This window comes from Osmia lignaria, chromosome 5, assembly GCF_051020975.1.
Source record: "Osmia lignaria lignaria isolate PbOS001 chromosome 5, iyOsmLign1, whole genome shotgun sequence".
Classification (NCBI taxonomy): Eukaryota; Metazoa; Arthropoda; class Insecta; order Hymenoptera; family Megachilidae; genus Osmia; species Osmia lignaria.
The window spans coordinates 10044924-10063584 of NC_135036.1; the positions used below are offsets into that span (position 1 = coordinate 10044924).

The 18661-nt window shown below is 43.5% G+C and overlaps 3 protein-coding genes across 20 annotated transcripts in view; 1 reads left to right on the forward strand and 2 right to left on the reverse strand.

The window, feature by feature from the left end:
- Positions 1-2696, forward strand: part of tinc (transmembrane protein tincar) — a 30430-nt gene extending 27734 nt beyond the window's left edge. For all 11 annotated transcript variants that reach the window (XM_034325836.2, XM_076688453.1, XM_034325838.2 and 8 more), the window contains one exon: positions 151-2696. In XM_034325836.2, coding sequence (XP_034181727.2) covers positions 151-1332 — 1182 coding nt within the window. In that variant the 3' untranslated portion in view covers positions 1333-2696. The remainder of the gene's footprint in view (positions 1-150) is intronic.
- A 6897-nt stretch (positions 2697-9593) lies between these two features.
- LOC117605040 (putative sodium/potassium/calcium exchanger CG1090) lies at positions 9594-14763 on the reverse strand. Of its 8 annotated transcripts, none has more exons than XM_076688454.1 (9): positions 14245-14763; positions 13668-14152; positions 12344-12712; positions 11988-12213; positions 11636-11748; positions 11402-11577; positions 10695-11308; positions 10394-10627; positions 9594-10319 (listed from the first exon to the last, which is right to left on the reverse strand). In XM_076688454.1, exons 2-9 carry the CDS (start codon positions 13692-13694, stop codon positions 10120-10122), a joined length of 1959 nt encoding a protein of 652 aa, XP_076544569.1. In that variant the 5' UTR covers positions 13695-14152; positions 14245-14763; the 3' UTR covers positions 9594-10119. The 8 variants fall into 8 exon arrangements, with proteins under 8 accessions (XP_076544569.1, XP_034181719.1, XP_034181722.1 ...); XM_034325828.2 differs by adding an exon at positions 13221-13250 and having other exon boundaries at positions 13967-14763; XM_034325831.2 differs by having other exon boundaries at positions 10695-11018; positions 11079-11308; positions 13668-14763.
- Positions 14764-15569: 806 nt separating this feature from the next.
- On the reverse strand, positions 15570-16956 carry Ttc1 (Tetratricopeptide repeat domain 1). Its single transcript, XM_034325833.2, has 4 exons — positions 16502-16956; positions 16244-16420; positions 15967-16149; positions 15570-15891 (listed from the first exon to the last, which is right to left on the reverse strand). The coding sequence occupies exons 1-4, from the start codon at positions 16793-16795 to the stop codon at positions 15712-15714; spliced, it is 834 nt and encodes a 277-aa protein (XP_034181724.2). The 5' UTR covers positions 16796-16956; the 3' UTR covers positions 15570-15711.
- Positions 16957-18661: the final 1705 nt, after the last annotated feature.

The window sequence follows — 18661 nt, forward strand, 5'->3', positions numbered from 1 at the left end:
TGATTCACCCTTGCGCTTTAAATCCTTCTACGAGACACGCGCGTAACAATTAGCGAACGGTAGGTGATGAAGCTAACAGTTAGACTAAAGATAAATGGATCGATAGATTTCTAGAATGGAAGTAAACGGAAAAGTGATGGTTCGTTTCAGACAAACGGAGGGCAAACGCCGCGATGCTTGCGTCGAGCAGACTCGGGGATGCCACACGAAGAACTGACACCACGTTCGGACTCTTCGAACTCTCCGCCGATGGATACCGTGACCGGTTGCGGTGGAACAGGCTCGGTCACCGGGCACAGTAACACCAGTAGCCACAGCGAGACATCTTCGAGCGGTGTGCACAGTAACGCAAGCAACGCGAGCAATGCCAGCAACGGTAGCTGCCAGCGACGAGCGACCAGCGTGGACGATCTAACCGGGGAACAACGGAATTGCGATGATTCGCGAGAACAATGGCGCAGTTGTTCCCTTCAACGAGGCGTACAACCGCCTACCGGTCCCGGTACCGCCACCTTCTTATCGAACACCGGTCGAGCCGGGACCAGTCAAGCCTTCGCTTCGCCGCAGTACGCGAACCACGTGCCATTGTTTGTTAACTCGAACTCGAATTCCAGTTCGAACTCGAGCGCGAATTTAAACGCGAGTGTAAACGCGAACGTGAATGGAAACGCTACCGCCAGCGAGGTGGTGAACGCGACCGGTGGTTGTCCGGCGGTTATCGTGGAAAATCCAAACGAGGCGACCGTGGTTATACGTCGCAAGTTGTCCAGAACGAAGCTGACGGAACCGTTGAATCCTAACGAGGAACCGTTCGGTCGGTCCACCAATATGAGAATGGTGTCTTTCACGGAGAGCAACGATGTCCGCGTGCACACGGCATCCGCGACTCTTCCCCATTACCCGACCCAACCCGCGGTTACCTTCCCTCATTGCTCCACCATGCCTTTGCCTCACGGTTCCCACAGCATGGCAGGTTCGCACATGGCCGGCTCGAGCGGAAGCTGCGGTTCGGTACCGAGACACGCTTTCGTTCCGCCTCAGGTTCACGCGACCGTTCCCGCTCACACCACCCTACCCTCCCATCACAACGGTGTCAGACTTCTGCACCCTACCCCGCAAAGCAACCCTTTCGTCAAGAGATTCCCCCCTGTACAGATGCACGGGCAGCCCTGGGCTCTGCCCGGCGCGCTGCCCGGTCACCACACGTTTCCCCAAGCGCCGCAGAATAACAGCAAGCTGACAGCCGCCGCTCAAATCCGACAGACCGATCGAGACTCGGCCAACTTCTCCATGGCCAGCAGCGGCGACTCTGACACGTGTTTGCCTCATTGAATCGAACGCGCGGACCGTCAGCTTCGTCTATCATTCACCGCTTTTCACTTCCCGCTACCCTATTCTTGCTCTCGCGGTTGCTTTTCGCGACACTCGATCGACGAGAATGCGCGCTTCTTCTCCGGATCTTTCGAAGACTGAAAAGGTTTCCGAAAGGGCTAGGAATTTCGTACCCTTTGCCCGACGCAACCCCCACTACATATCATATCCCTCGCGAATTCAAGCACCAAAGAGAAGAACGTCTGACGCGTTACGTTTTTTATTTTTATTAATACTACCGTTCGTCAGCACCCAACTTCTCGGCAGTTCTTCCATATCAACGATCTGTAACGTGGTACAGGTTCGTCAATTGAAAAAGGAACCAAACGGATACGTTTGTGCGTCGACGATCTATATCCTAACGCTAACGTATATACATATATGTATACTTATAACCACACGTATTTAAAGAGAAAAAAAAATGTACGAGACTCGTCGCAAACATATCTTCCGCGAGTCGACGCTACAACTGTTCGCGCTTCTAACGATACCGTGTAAAGTATCTACCGATCTTTCGACACAATGGAAACCTTTTCGCTCTTCAAAGTTCTACGCGTTACCGTGCTTTCGTTCAAAGTCGCTCAACGGGTAGAACGGATCAAGCGAAGGCGAAGCGATGAGAATTGAAACGTAACTTTTCTTTGTAAATTTTCTTCGGACACCTATTCATCTTATATCGTTTCGTTTCGTTTCGTTTCAACGAGACAAGTTTCTCGAGAAATCTATTCGATCTTCGTCGTACGTCCTCTTAATTTTATTTATTTTTTAATGTATATTTATTTCTCCTTTCGTTTTGTAAATAGGATTGTCGTTTGAAGTTAAAAAACACGACAAAGAAGGAGAGAAGAGGAAACGAAAGAATGAATAAAGGATAGAGCGTAAGGGTTGGTCGCAAAGCGACCGGTTAACTAGTATTAATCTGTAGGCATGTAAGTTCGCGATGCGATTGGTCGCTGATTGTTAAAAAGCGTTCGAGAAAGAACGGGTTACTGCCATTGATACTCGCGCGGATCTTTGGATCTCCATGATATTCGCTTAATTTCGTCGACTGCCACGTTCTCTCGTCCCGTTCCGCGAGCATTCGAGCGCTCGAAAAGCACCCGCTTTCTTCTCTTGCGATCCACCTCTGCGATTCATCGTCTGCGATATCCAAGCGAAATATCGCCTTTGCGTTTTCTTTCACGTTTGCGTTCGCGTTCTCGGCAATTTTATCTTCTAGACGGGATCGAAGGATACACGATCGGTAGGAGGAGATGCGCGGACGAACGATAACGTTCGCCACCTTAACGACGACTAAGGAATCGAAAAAGAAAAAAAAAAGAAAACGAATCTGTACAATATCGACGCAACGAGGATATTCTGTTCGTCGCGTGTATATCGAAAACGACCGTTCTTCCTTCCAAGATATAATGCGGATAACGAGTTGTATTCGCGCGTACAAAGTGTTTCTAAATCGCGTTAGACAAGAGGCGACGCTGTTCTTAAGGTAATGCACCAATTAGCGAAAGTCAGATTCGTCGATAGAAAGCAATTAGCAGTTTAGACTTCTTTACGTTTCTTTCTTTTTATCTAACGTGATCGCCTCTGAACAATACGTAGACGTCTGAAGGCGTTTCGAACTAAACGGAGCTCAAGCAAATGCAAAAAATTTATTTTTCACTACCTTGCGGTCGTTTCGGACGGAGAAAATCGAAACACATTAACCCGGTGCGTACAAATGCGTTTCCCGTAGTATTTCCTAAAACAAAGACGGAATCGAGATCGCGATTCGCTGGAGCATCGAACGAAACCGAACTTGTACAGCTGTCTTTTTATACGTGATCGTGCTCGTAGGAATTTAAATCGTATTTTTTACGCACTTTTTCGAAACGGACTCGGAATTCGAAACGTTCCCGTCGGATGTATCTCGTAGATCGGTTAGATTGTTAGACAATCCGGTCCGTTTTCGCTTTCGAAACAAGACGGATACCCGCAGCTTTCTCGAATTTTTCCTGTTTCCGATCGATTAACCGAATATATCGGCGATCGATCGGAACCCGCTACCGACGTAGCCTTATGGCTTTCGCGTTTCCGATCCGTCGGGACGGCTGTCGTCCTACCGACAGCTAGGATCGGAAGAGGAAAGCACGTTTCGGCCTCGCAGACGCCAACAGAATCGAACGCTTTTTCTATCGCAAGGAAACCTTCCTTTCCTCGATGCGAGCCAAACGAACACAGATATCCTTCATAGATATTTTCTTATTTTTTCACGAACGAATTAGCCCTCGTGGAAGTAGTAGGACCGCGTGTAAGATATCGTCGCGAATAGTAGAAAAATCGGTGAAAGGAGTTTAGCGAACACGGAGTTGCTCGAACTTCGTAAAATCTTTGTTTGATGAGCGGAGAAATGCTTGAAACTTTTTATAATCCCCATACCTCGTCCTCGGTAGGATCGGTTAGACAAATTTCTCCTCCGACAAATCGGAAAAGATTCAAATCTATTCTTCTAGGATCAGAAAGCATCGATACGGGTGCAGTTAAAGCTTTATGGTGTCGAGTTTCTCGATCGAAAGCTTAAGTGAACCTGCAAACGATAAAGCTTTCACTGTATTTGAAAATATTTTTCCACGCGAACACATTCGTACACGCGCCCAATCTAAACGCCTTCTTCTGAATGTGTCGATACGATATAAAACGCGCGATCGCGTTAATCTCGGTTTCGTCTTTGTGGGACAGATTATACCTAAGCGTAATTGTAAGAAAAGAAAACGCGTCGACGATCGAGTAGATAATTAATAAAAAGGGAACGAAACGACGATCGCGTTGCGATCGATGGAAAACATATCACGACGGAAGGATCACTCGTTACTTCGGTAACGTATCGTGCCGCGTGTAATGTAGAACGAGAATAATTAGATGCAACGCGATTGATTTTTCTTCATTTACGTTTCGTTCGACTTGCCATTTCGCGGGTATCATCGCGTTCGTTAACGGTCGTCGGCGTGCTCGTCATTATCATCGCTATCATCGACATCATCATCAACGGAGGAAGAGTGATAGAAGCAGAGGAAACACTGAGAACAATAACAACTGCAACAGCAATAGCAACGAAAGCGTAAGCAACAAAGTTTTGGAAGAAAAAGAAAAAGAAGACAACTCGGATCATATCGATGCTGCGACTCGCAGAAATATTTTTTTACCGTTTATCGTCAAGCGTCTTTGCTATTCTGTTCGTTTTAGATCCGGCTAGAAGCGAAATGCGCGCAAACCTGTACGGTCAGAAAGGTCCGAAGGGGGTAGTTTCCGCGAAAAGGATCGACAAGAATCTTGGGGATCATCGGGATGCTTCGGGGGTCAAAGAATAAATGTGCGTACGTTTGCGTGTGAAAATGTGGGGTATGCGTGAATGAGCGTTTCGTTCAACCCGTTCATCGTCGACGATTCCTCCGAAGGTTGTAAATAATTCAGAGCCGAATGACAATTCGTGGCCAAGACGAGAGACAAAGAGCGAGGATATACGATGGAAGTAAGCGACGAAAGGCGCGAAAAAAAAAAAAGAAATGAAACGGATATGTACGAATAATTGTATAAAGACTGATTAGACTAACCTTGGTATTTATTCTAATTCGCAGTTAAACGCTATCGCTTTGCGCGCTCTCGAATACTCACGGAGCTCGATACCAAAGCTATTCATTCCCATGGAAAAGCTTCCATTTTTCTCTTGTTCTTTGACTCGGAACATTTCCCACCCTCGACTCGACCCATTTTCGTCGGCGTCGCTCGCTCTTTATCTCCGGGTTCCACCGAAACTACGGTACATCCCTATTTCTTTAACGCTTCATCGAAAAAAAGAACGCAGTTTTCTTCTGTTTAATCGAAAATACATCGAATATGAAAAGAACGCGGGGGAAAAGAAAATTCGGTGGAACGGGGTGTTTTTGCGTATCGTTCATGTCTTTTCTAATCGTTCCCCGTGATTAATGCTCCTGTTCCGCATTGTTGTTCCATACAAACGCGATTCGTTCGGATACAGAGCAAAGAGAAAAAGAAAAATGGTATGCGCGATCATAACAGCGACATTATTATCGTCACAACGTATCAATATTATTCGACGCATCGTATAAGCAAGTAAACTAGATGTAAACTTTGTATATTCATTTACCAAGAGAATAAAGATAAATTATTCGAAAATAAAACAGCGGCCAAACGAAACGTGTATCTTCTATTCAATGATCGATAATCATCGACACGTCGATTATTATTGAAACGATCAAAAAGTTAGAAGAGCGGTGTGAAATAAAAATTGTTTTTTCCGCCAACTAAAGTTACTTAAAAATTACTAAATCAATTTAATATTTCTTTTTTTTTTTATATTAATAAATTGATCGGTATAACTCGTTCACCGCTCATCATATCCTCCCCAGCCTCAGTTACCCTTACCTTCTGAACAACTTTCTTATCAATTCATTCGTTCGTACGTTTATATATTTATATTTATATTTATATTCATTTTATTTCCTTAGGACATTGGTAAAACAATTATTTACATAACGCTGTAATAATATACTATGACTAGACGTATTGACGCGTTAGGACTGTCTTGGAAGTATTTTTCTAACAACGAGAGAAACAATGTCAATGTCAACAGAGGGAGGGCTCGGTTCGCGATTCTCCAGGAATTAATTACGTCCGAGTGCAATTTTGTCGCTTATCCACACGAAGAAAGTGGAAAAGCAGTGAGTTCGTTGTAAATGTGTTCTCTATCTTCGCTCGAGTCGTTCGTTGATCGTTTACATCGTAATCCGTATCTACTAAATCTACTTTGTAACAGACGAAGATCGTGCTACGCGTTATTCTGTCGTGTAAATTAACACGTAACGTGGTATAAAATGCTAGGCGATTCTATGCTTTCGATCGGGGCCGCTATTCTATATGGAACGCTTCATCCCTGAATTCATCCATTTCCGATCGATATCGATCCTTAATTCCTGTAGAACGCGTCGATAACGTGGAACGCGCGAAGCGTTCGAAAATCGTGTGCGAGGTCTACGAAAATGTGACGCTGCCATTAACGTAGAAAAAACGACAAACGACCACAGACCGCTGGCTCGGACAAAGGGGAGGAAAAACCGCGTAAACGAAGTCATTTTCCAAACTGTACCCCGGACAGACATCTATTCGCTGGAACAAGATACTGGCAGATACAGGGTGTTCGACAACAGGTGGGCAAAATTTTAAGGGGCGATTCTAGGAATCAAGATAAGACGAAAATCAAGAATAGTGTTTGCGGCTTTGTTTTTCATTGATTAACGTTTAAAAATTCGAGTAAAAAACGTTAATTACTGGAAAACAAAGCCGCAAACGCTATTTCGTTATTCTTGATTTTCGTCTTATTTTCATCCCTAGAATCACCCCTTAAAATTTTGCGCACCTGTTGTCGAACATGTATTCCCACGGGATGAACGATGCAGAGGCCAACTAAACGCTGGACACGTATACTTATACATAACGTGTATACATAGATGAATACATGCGTAGGTGTATACGCGTGTACACGCGACGATATAAAATCTACGGTCATAGAGTGAACCGGGTCGATTTCGAATAAACGACGCGTTATCGTCTCCTTATCAAGATGTTCTTTTCCATTTTCATTGATCGCTCGTTCGAAAATTGGCGGACGATAAACAGGTCCGAAGGACGGGTACGTGGATTTCGATACAACATATGGTATTGACTTTGATTCGTACGAGCTACGCGTATTAAGGGCACCCAACAATTGATCGCAGTTGCGCTAAAGAGTATTCTCACAGTCTAAAGATAATCTATCTAAGATAATATACGTATATAGATATATATACTACTAATTGATCGCGACAACGGCAGCCTTTTCGTCGATATATAATCACCAATTTTCGAACGTACTAATTGCTCGTACAAGAAGCGTCGTAATTAAGCGAACGTAATCGGTACTCGCGTATCCGCGCATAGAAACGCGTCGTTTCGTTCGTCCATCGACCGATCGCCTAATTTACAATAACGTTTCCGTTCAATCGCGGCTTATCCTCCACCCTTCCCTTTCTTTTTCCATTTCACGTATGTACACGCGTGTAATTGGAATCGATTCGGTCGATCGATCGATTCGAGCACCTCGTTACGCTACCAAGTACGTATCAATTCGCCTGAAGCGCTAACGATATAACGTAGTGAACAAACACGTTCGACAATCATAAAAATTTAAGCTTCTTATCTTACACTATTTTTATGTATACGTAACGTGTATGCACGGGTATGTGTGTGCGCACACGTGCCGCACCTTTGCTGCATATCTAACTGCATCGACAGGAGACGCGTGCGCGTACATATACATTGATGCGTAAAGTTTACGCTAAAACGTCTGCACAATCCTTGCGGTCCTCGCGGAATACGCGCGCGTTTTCCGTTTCTTTGCCGCCTCGATTGTCGGGAAAATCGACTAGAGTACAATGGACTCTGGTTATATCGCCGCAGACGCAGCTGTAGTGGGTGAAGATTCGTGATGCTTCCAAGCTCTCGTTTGGAAAAGGAGGAGAGATAAAAGTGTATCGTTTTTGTAGACTACTAGTGTGCTTGAAAAATTGCGTAAAGATCAAATTGCTCGCATGGCAATATAACTAGAGTCTACTGTATACGAAGCAGCATGGATCGCGATCGACGCGAGGCGACGGATCGCGGGATTTTCGAAACGAAACTACCCCTCGCTTATCGATCTCGAGGATCGCGCAGCGTAACACCTTGTAGATACTTTCATCGGATAAGGCTGCGTTAATTATTGTCTTTTTTGTTTATCGTTCGTGCTCGTTGAAGATTTAATTCGCGCATTCCTTTCAAGCTTCATCCTTTTCTCGACTTCCCCACGAACCGATCCTTCGACACTATTGCGCCTATCTTCTTCTCGATCCTTGCTCGTTGGTCCGTTCAACCACCGCATCGGGAACGCGGGAAATTATATTTTCTTATTTTCACGATCGATGCTTTACTCAATCGGCCGGCAATCGTTACTTCGTTCACAATTTTAACCTTCCGTTGCTCGAACTGAGACGACGGGCGAAATAAAATCAAGAAGAGGGAACGACGAGGAAGACGAAGAAGAAACGAATAGATTACTCTATAATTTACGATGTTTTTCGAAAGACGAGCTCGATACCGTAGAAAAATAAATTTCAATCGAACCGTATGGAAGTACGAAAACTTTCGGGCCGTTTATAGTATTAATTATCTTTCGATGGCGATCGATAAGGCGCTTCTTTACGGAATTTCAGACTTATTTTTCGAATTAGCGAGAATTCAGGACTTTCGTTACTCCAAGCTATTTTCTCGCTATCGGAACGATCCTCGATGGTAAAATAATTTTCTAGAATAGAATACTTGGAAAATATTCTGGAGCTCGTTGGAAGAAAGGTGGAAACGAATGGAAGGAAGAAAGCGAACGAACGAACGAACGAACACGCGGACGGACAAACGAGTCTATGCATAAATTTAAAGAAAATCGAAGAGACCGGTTCGTTGTCGTTGATCGCGGAAAAACATTGTGCGTCCGTCGTATTCATAGCCAGCTACCCGCGTAACCGACCCTATTCCTAAACGTATCTACCTATTCGTTGCTGACTACGCGCGTCTAATCAGATAAAATACGTGTTCGGCTCGAATACAGAGAGCGATGATCGCTAATGCTACGAACGAGCCAGGACGCGTGGCTTATCTTACGATACAATGCGAGGAGAATCGCGTTGAAAAAGTATTTGCCGCGATAATTCCCTAATCGTGCGATCCATTTTAGCGAGAAAGACTTTCGACGAAACTCTAAAGGAGATAATTGGTGAATATTTGTTTTATTCGTAAACTGCCCGATACGGTAGGGAACAACGGGGAAGAGTCGAACGAGCAGAAAGTATAAAAAAGTATAAAACGATGAAAGGAAGAAGAAAGTTTCTATACACGTGTATAATATATTATTTAAACTAGATTTAGGCGAACACAGCTACCCGTAACGTTTACGGCTACGGCTACGAGCTAGATTAATCGCGTTGGTCAACGAGAGTCGTATCGATCGCGTGTATTTTTTTTTATTATATCCGACCAGATCGAATCGCGCGATCGACGTTGCGATCTCTCTCTGCGTCCACGCTACATCGCCAAACGAACCCCTTTACACCTTCGATCGTTCCTCTTAATACTGATTAATGTATTGTCCGTTTAAGCGATTCCAAATTCACGCACGCATACCGTGCGCCTATTCAACGATTTACACCTTCTCGTTTTCTTTTTTTTTTTCTATTTTTTAATTTTGGAAGAAGACGTTCGATAACATCGATACCGCTGGAAGCGACAGTTTATCATTACGACGCGACGAGCAACGATGAAATTAATAGTGTCTTATCAACCTTCCCCCAACCCGGTTTATTCCCGCGTGAACGACAAAACCACGTCGCGTCGCGCCAGTTTTTTATCCGGCCAGGCGCTTCAATTCCAAGGCAAAACGGTACGAATCGACCGTTTTTTCTCCTCGCTTTAGCTTTTCTGTATTTCTCGATTCCAATTCAAAGCAACGGTAGAATTTTCCAAGATAAAGAAACGAGGAAAAGGGATGAAGTAGGCTAGGACGAGAGTAAGAAGTAGGCTAGGTCGAGATAGAATAGGGACGGGGAGAAAGGGTGGAAGAAAAGCATCGCGTTTTATCGAACGAATACAACGCGTACCGATGAACACGTAACGTCGAGTCGCGTCCGTTTAAAAGGCGCTTTTGCATACGGGAGGATTCATCTCGCCGAAAACGTTTAGCTCGTAAAGCGAGGCGAACACGATAAACACCAAGTACCAAAGCATCAATACCACTCCGTATCGTCGGTCCAACTTCCAGCCGTTCAAGTGGGTTGCCAGTACCAAGAATACCACCGTCGACAACAAAGACAACGTGGAATACGTCAAACCTGGTGGCGGAACAAAATCGGGAGAACAATACATTGAAGTACACGTACACTTACTCTCCTGTTTTTCAACTTACCTCGACTGGTAACGTTCACGTGCGAACCCGGCTGAATCATAGCCGTCTGGATGAACCAAGGAAGTCCCAGACAGACCAGTATATCGAACACGTTACTTCCGACCGCGTTGCTCACCGCCATGTCTCCCAGGCCTTCCTTGATCACCGCCAACGAGGAGAGCGCGTCCGGCACGCTGACACCGGCCGCGACGAACGTCAAACCCATCACCGTGTCCGGTATACCTAGAGTACTGCCTACGAAACGAAAGAAGCAACTCAGATCTATCGAAGGAACCTTCGGACAAAGAGGAAAGCCGCTAACCGATGATCGTGATCATCCACACCATGATGTAACTATAGAAACTGATCCAAACCATGGACACGCAGAACGTGAAGGGATACCAGTTTCGAAACTTCTCTTGTCGGCAATCGGGCATGGTGGCTCGACACAAGAAATGAATCGGGTATACCAAACCCCAGGTGAACAGAGACCATTGGCTTCCGTCGGTAGGCCTTTCCAACGGGGATACTTCATTAGGATCTGGCTCTTTCGCTTTGTAATACTCCGGCTGTTTCCGGGTCGGAGGTTCGTTCGTTTCGGGACCACCTGGTGGTCCGGCTGCTCCTGCCGTTCCTCCTATTTCTCCTATCAGAATGGAAGAACGATTCAGAGAAGGTTTTGGAAAATCGTGGCTCCTTCGTTTACCTTCCTGCATTTTATCGAACTGATCCGTGACCGGCGAACTCGGACCCGTGTAAGATAATCGGTCTTCCTGTAACGATTTATAGCTAACCAGGGCGCTCTCTTCCGCAGGTTCGTCGTCCTTTGGCAAGAACGGTATATCGTAAGACTTTGCCCAGCGTTCCAGTCTCGCGTTGAAAGAAAGCGCGACGCAGTAGACGCCGTACATGATCAACATGAAAAGAGACTCCGTCCTATAATATCGAAATCGTTATATTTTCTTGTATGTAAAAGGTTCTTCCCTCCGTATGTGATTAAATAAATAAATATGCTTTTTTTTATCTTACCAAGATATCGATTCGTTGTAAATTGTACCGAGCATCACGAGTATCGAAACGGCGTAGAAGAAACAATCTCGACAGAGAGGCCACCAGTTCAATTTGGACGCCGTGGTGGTGCACAGCCCGCAGATGGAGATGACGAACATTATGTTGAACACCGCGCTACCGATCACTCCGCTCACCTGTCACGAACCATTACTAATTTCCTCCTGTTAATGAAATGAAAGAAGCTTCCCTTACCCCGATGTCGTCCTTGGCGAAGAAGACGCCGATCACGACGGTCGCCAATTCCGGGGCCGAAGAACCGGCGGCCATGAAGGTTGCACCGGCGACATCCGGAGACAGTCGTAGTTCTGCGAGCAAATAAAATATCGATCATCGTTTCATATTTATAGATTTGAAAGATCGAGCGCGAGACACGCACGCGCTATAATGCGACAGACGTCAATCATCCGTCGCCCATCCGCGTTCCCCCTGTAAGGCGTTTTATTACGTTTCCATCAGCAGATGATATCGGAGTTTGCATATATTTTTCGAATAAGAAAAAGCGTTGACGAAATCGATCAGCTTCGAAGGGAGAACGTTCGTTTACCTTCGCAGATTCTGTCCAAACTGGAGACGAAGTAATCGTCGCAGACGATGGCCAGGCCAAGAAACGTGTAAACAGCGACTAGGATATGGATGATCAGTCCACCGTGTTTCCTAGCGTTTGGGCCCATTAAAGGTCGCGGAAACTGCTCGATGGCCGGTGGCGAACAATTTTCCCGTCGAGGTCTCCAAGTGGCGCGTTCGTATTTCATCGTGGTCGTCGTCGGCACCTAAAATCTCGAATAACGAATACCTCTTGTAGGCGCTACGGTTCAACTCAGCTCTCGCAACCGTTTCGTTCGAAAGAAAAAGCGGAAACAGCAGGCTTTTCAGAAGAAAATACCGCGTTTAGCGTCTCACCGTTGTTGTTCTTGGAACGTTCTTCAGTAAATGCAATCCCGCATCTTTCCCCCGTGTTTCCTCTTGCGATTGTCCCTGCACGTTTCCCGATTTTCCTCGCGTAGGCTTTTCTTCTGATTTCAACGGTTTCTCCGCCTTCGGTGGCTCGATATTCGTTTCCTCCGCGATCATTGGCAACTCCGAGGTAGATTCCACCGTCGAGTTGTCCTCCTGCTCCGTAGTATCCGGATAGGAGAACGGTAACTCGGTTACATTCTCCGATGTTACGTACTGGACCAGCACGTAGACGAGGAACAATCCTATACGCAGTGGCCATCGTTTGCGTCGCGAATTACGCAATTGGTTCCTCATCGTTCTCGGCTGAAACAACTGTATTTACCGATTTTCATCGCGTCGTTAAAAATTCTACGAACGCGTGTACCGATCAATTTCTTTCTAATTAAATTCATATTTTCGTTAAGACAAGATGCGTTACGTAAGATTTCTCGCCTCGCGTTTCAATGCCAAACGGCTTTACGTAGGATAAAATATAGAGGGAAGATTAAAATATGTTCATTCGGTGTCTGACAGTGTACACGCGCACACGCATTCACGTGCGCGAAACGCACGTGGAACTTTGCTTAATGTACGCGAAAATATTTGTACAGTTAATTATTCAGACCCACGTGTCTCTGAACACTTCGAGTACCAGGACATTTCAATGATCCCTAGGAGAATATTTCGCGATCGGTTACGCCTTTGGTAGCCTCTAGTCCCGTCTCGTCTCGTCTCGACCATCGTTGACCCCGAACGAGATACGCTTTGAATACGAACTTTGTTGCTGATACGATAAAAAAAAAAGGCGAGAGATTATTGAATTTCGATCGAAAAGTATTACCTAGATTCGCCGTCGAAGCGTTGGTGCGGTCTATCGGAAGTAATTGCAAACGATATATAGGTGAATAGGTATTTCAAGTTGAAACACGCGAAACGATAATCAAGTTTCGAAGGGCGTTTCTTCGAGAAGAAAGCGATCAAGATTAAAAGGCGACGGAGTTTCGTAGGAAATTTCTTTTTCCAAACACTTACGTCACGCAATCGAATGGTTACACCGATGCTCTACGCTGCGATTCGATAACTATACCCACCGAAACTAGGGTTCGAAGTAAATAAAATTACGTGGCGCGATTAGTGCGGGCGAGCGTAAAAGCGCGTGCAGGGCAAAGTGGTAGTGAAAGTGACCCAATTCGAGGTTCCGAGCGATCGTTAAACGTCGACACGAGACCACGTACATATCGTACACGTACACGATTAACTCGCCGCCCGGCTACGGATTACGGCTTACCCCTTTCTCCGATACGTTGCACATCATTCGTCAGCGGATCGTACGATGGTACCGGTCGTAAGACACGAGAAAAGGCAACGATTAGTCGGTAGGACCGAGCACTCGGTATCGCGTTTACACCAGCCGAACGCGTGCGTGCAAACAACCCCCTTTCTAACGCGACGGAACGCGACCGGGCGACGACGAGTCGCCGTTCTTTCTCTATCACTCTTCTCGCCGATAACACTCGATCTATGTTATTTGTACTAGAACGTCGTAGCACACTGTCGCCGCGCGTCCTACTCGAATTATCGATTTACATAAAAGCTGTGGGTTACGGGTGCGTTGCGTTCTCGACGTGTTCGCGCGCCGCGTAGGCGTAGGCGGCGGCGGTAGCGGCCTCCTCCTCCACTTCTTCGTTAGCCAGCAGGCCTGCTTACTCAACCACCCTCGAGTTAATATCGCCTTCGCAACCCCTGCTACTCATCCTCGATCTTACGTTCGTTCTAGCTCCGAGATACATAGAAAAATTTGACGATATATAGAATACGATGTTCACCCTCATCCCTTACTATTTTTCTTTTTTTATTATTTTTACTTTCGACCGTCTTGCGTCCCGTTTCTCCTCCTCCTCCTCTCTCTTCTATCACCACCCTCTTTCGCTCGATTGCTGTCCTTTCCCCTTTTCTTTGACCTTTACTTCCACCCTTTTCTCCCACCCTTTCCCTCGTTCAGCGGGTTTTCTATTTCACAAGAACAGACAGGACACCGCCTAATGTCGATACACGGTTCTCGCTTCAACGATCACTACTGCTATCTATGTACCTTCCATCGACCGATATACCCTTTATCGTTCGCCACTCGGCTGCGAGCGCCGTTCACCCCGTTTATGTGTTATTCGCGTACTACCCTCGGACCCACTGCCTCGCTCTCACCCTTTCCTCTTCTTCTCGCCATCCCCCTCTTCAGCCTACATACACACACGTACACTTATTCCTTTCCTTTTGTTCGCATCCCTCTGATACCAAGTATCGCGTGGATACGCGTGCGCGTCCCTCTTGGAATCTCACGATGGCAATCCACGGTAATGTGTTTTGTCGAAACAAATTACAACTTAAGATTAGGGAATTTCCAGATACAAAAAGAAAACGAACGAGATTGAGCTGGAAAAGGAGTGGCAAATTACCCCTATGATAAACGAACCCGCTAGGGTTGTGACGCGAGAAAAAATGTATAGAAATTATGGATATAAACTTATATTTTCATCGTGTCTTTTCTATTCCTTCGTATTCACTTAACATTTGCAACATATTTCATTTATACGATTTAGAAAAATTCAAATTCGCCGAAATGCAATGTCCTACTGTTTCTTTTGTTACTACCATCAGCGTTAAATAAAATAATTACAATTTACAAATTGCAATTACCATGGTTACATTAAATCAACGCAATACAACAAACGACACGCTTTCGTACATAAACTTATCGCACGCGGACAGACACGTACGAAACAAGTAAATAATGTGAAGGGTATTATTGCGTGTACGAAAACGTAGAAAAGTACTTACCATTTATCGTTAATAACATTTGCATTTGAACAGTAGTTGCGATATTAAAGGCACGCACGAGGTATAGCCATGGACAGGGTATAGGATTCATCAATCGCGTAATGCTTTTATTTTTCTTGTCTCGAGCCTTGCCAAGCTTTACAGCCCCTTACCATTTTCCTATCACGTACTACTGTATCGGTCGAGACAGCTCTTATCTCGCAGCGCTGTTGATGGTAAGAATCGAAATTAAAAAAACAACGATAAACGTTTGTTGTTCGAAACAAAATTTTAACGTAAAAATGTATCGCATGGATAGTATAAGCAAGTAATCGAAATAATAATTGTACCAATCTCAATATCTCCGTCCAATAGCTATCGTCGTGACATTTTCATTTTTATTACAATTAACGAGCAGCACACAGCATTCCAGTAAAATTAACACAATTTATAAATATGTTCTGTGACACGCGTTCAAGTTCATCCCTCTGGAACGTATACCGATAATATTAAATCTATTAACTTTGATTCTGATTGAACTTTACAGAATAACCACCGCTATTTGGATCCTTTTGCAATTCGAAATTATTCGTGGAAAGTCCGAAAGGTTTCAAAACCATGTTTCCTAAGTCCTTCAGTTTTCCGAGCATTTCAGTTTTCAATTTTTCGTTTCTTTCTTGGATCAATGGAGGTAATCTCTGGAAACGTTCAACGATCGATTAGCGTTTACGATAATTATTAATTAGAGAAGGATGTCATTTCGTCGTAATTACCCGAACTCCGTAATTTGCTTCCGTATGCGCTGGATCGAACGTTAAAACCTTCTTATAATCCTCTAGTGCTTCATCTAATTTTTCTGCTTCTTCGTACAACTGAGCTCTCCTAACATAGGCTTTCACATAACTTGGATTCAATTCTATGGCCTTTGTGCAGTCGGATATCGCTGATTCTTTATCCTATTTAAATTATAGAAGATTAATAACAGAACTTTATCTCCAAGCTTCCAATTGGAATCTTGTTAATGATATTCCATCGATCAAATAGCAGTACCAGACATTTAGACTTTGCAGCAGCTCTGTTGGCATACAAAATGGATCTTTCTTTGTCGTATGCTAAGGGACAAGTCTGCAACCCTTGCGTGTACATAGATATTGCCTCTGTATAATCTCCCTTTTTGAAAAAATCATTTCCTTTGTTTTTCAATTTCTCAGCCTCCTCTTTGAGAAGCTGGAAAGGCATGCAAGATTAGTGTTAGGTGTATGTACATGCAGGTAGGTACACGCAAATGTGAGCTATAAGTATACAAACTTCTTTTTCGCTTTCGGAAAGTCCAACTTCTCTATCTTTTAACAACTCCTCGTCGACAAAATCATTTGGAACATCGTGTTTATCGGTTGTTTTGTGTTTGACATCGTCGTCACTTTCGTCTGTGACAAGTTTACAAGGATCGTCCGCTAAATTGCTACTGTTCACTGTTGACTCTGGATTACTGTCTTTTGATGCGGAGTTTTCATCTACCTTGATACAAGAACCTTCTAGATCTTTCGTGAGCTCCTCTATGATCTGTTCGTTTGTTTTTAAGTTTTCGGATTTAGTGTCCATCGCTGTACTGTCTTTTTATCTCGATGACTTTACACTTTGTTTAAACATATACAACTCAGTTCCTTAAGGTTATACTAGCTACATCATCGCACGCATCGAGAGCAGACGACTGAAATTATCTGTCAACGACCGTTGCCAGAAATAAGGCGAAAATGGCTGCATGCATCCTTCGGTGAATCAGCGATTACAGATAAGAGAAGACCGGACATGCCTTTGTTTTCGAGGGATCATGATTTTCAGGGGTCCTAAAGACCCCCAGATGAAATTAGACGGTGGTCAGGTGTTCCCCTATTTCGAGAAATCAACCGGTAACTTGTCGAGTAGTTTGAGTCTTTTTTGAAAAGAAGACACCAATTTCAATATTTTATAACTTTCTGACGATTTGGGTAAAATAAGGACCAGAGTGCGATTCTTTAAGGTAATGCAAGCGTCGAGGCTGAACTCCAAATTCCTCATCGGTAAAACAGGCCATGTTTGATCGAAAATTAAGCTGAACAGAAACTGATTTAAGCGCCACCTGAATTATTGCACCCAACTAACGGCATGCTATACTACGTTACCTTTCACAAAAACCTAAATGACACATGTATGCTATATGTATAAGTACATAATTAAACAATACTGACCATACATTCATTATTATTAATTTTCTTTCCGTAAAATTGTATTTGCAATGTGGTACACATCAGAATCTTAAAGACATAGTTCCTGAAAAAAATATAACAGCGATTAAATAGAAAAAAAAGCATTTTCGCAGCCAATTCGCTCGTATTATTTGCTGCATAATTAATAAATATACCATAGAAATAATGATACAGTTATTAATTAGTCATCAAATAATAGCGATTGCCCAGGTCTCACCACGGGGAGGTTGCTGCGGGTGGAGACCCGCCCTACCTCATCCCATCCACCCTCCATTTATGCAAATTTTTATTTGTATTTTTATTCAATACCATCATCCTCTTGATGCACATTTGCAAAACGTTTTTGACTGTTGTGCAAACGAACAACAAAAGGAGCATTATTTCTATTCACTACCTACCTATCTACTTATCTATACATATATTTACGTAGATTTTTGCTTTTTATTCCTATCGCAACATTTTTTAATTTTGATTTTGATTACAGATCTGTAATTAATAAATATGCAATTGCATATTTGTCCTACATACTTATATTACTAAGAATGCCTATCTAAACGAGCGCTCGTAATTATATTAAAAATTCGCTTAAATCTAACGCTTCCTAATTAAACACTACAGTATTTGACGATTGTATCTTAATGACCATATACATAAATAAGTCCAATGAATTTGTCGATTTTGTTGTCTTCACTAGAATACTTCCTGAAATAAAACTGAAAAGGATTAAACATAATTTAAGAAAATAATGAGGCTCGTGTAGCCTTAATCATAAATTTACAACGTGCCTGAAACAAACAGGAAAGATTAAACACAATTTTTGAAAATAGTACGGTTCAAATATTACCACTTATAAGAATCATTTTTTCTTTTCACTCATTTTCACCTTATTTTACTTAATTGGATACATTGAATTCCATTTATGGACGCTAGTCCAGACTAGATTACTTCCTATAAAGATATTTCTCTGTAACAGAAACTGATTAATTGAATCCAGATAAAGACAAAGAAAAATTAATAGCTGGAAAGAAGATACATTAGTAACAATAAAATTTTATAAAAGTCAGAGTGGTTGTTAATAACTTAAAATCAATTTGATACGAAATATGAATTTAAAACAAACTTCAGTACCAAAATAAAGAGAAAAAGATTCAGAAAAATATATATTTGAGTTAAGTGATTTGAGTTAACAAACATTAATTATTTCATTTTATTGTATTTAATA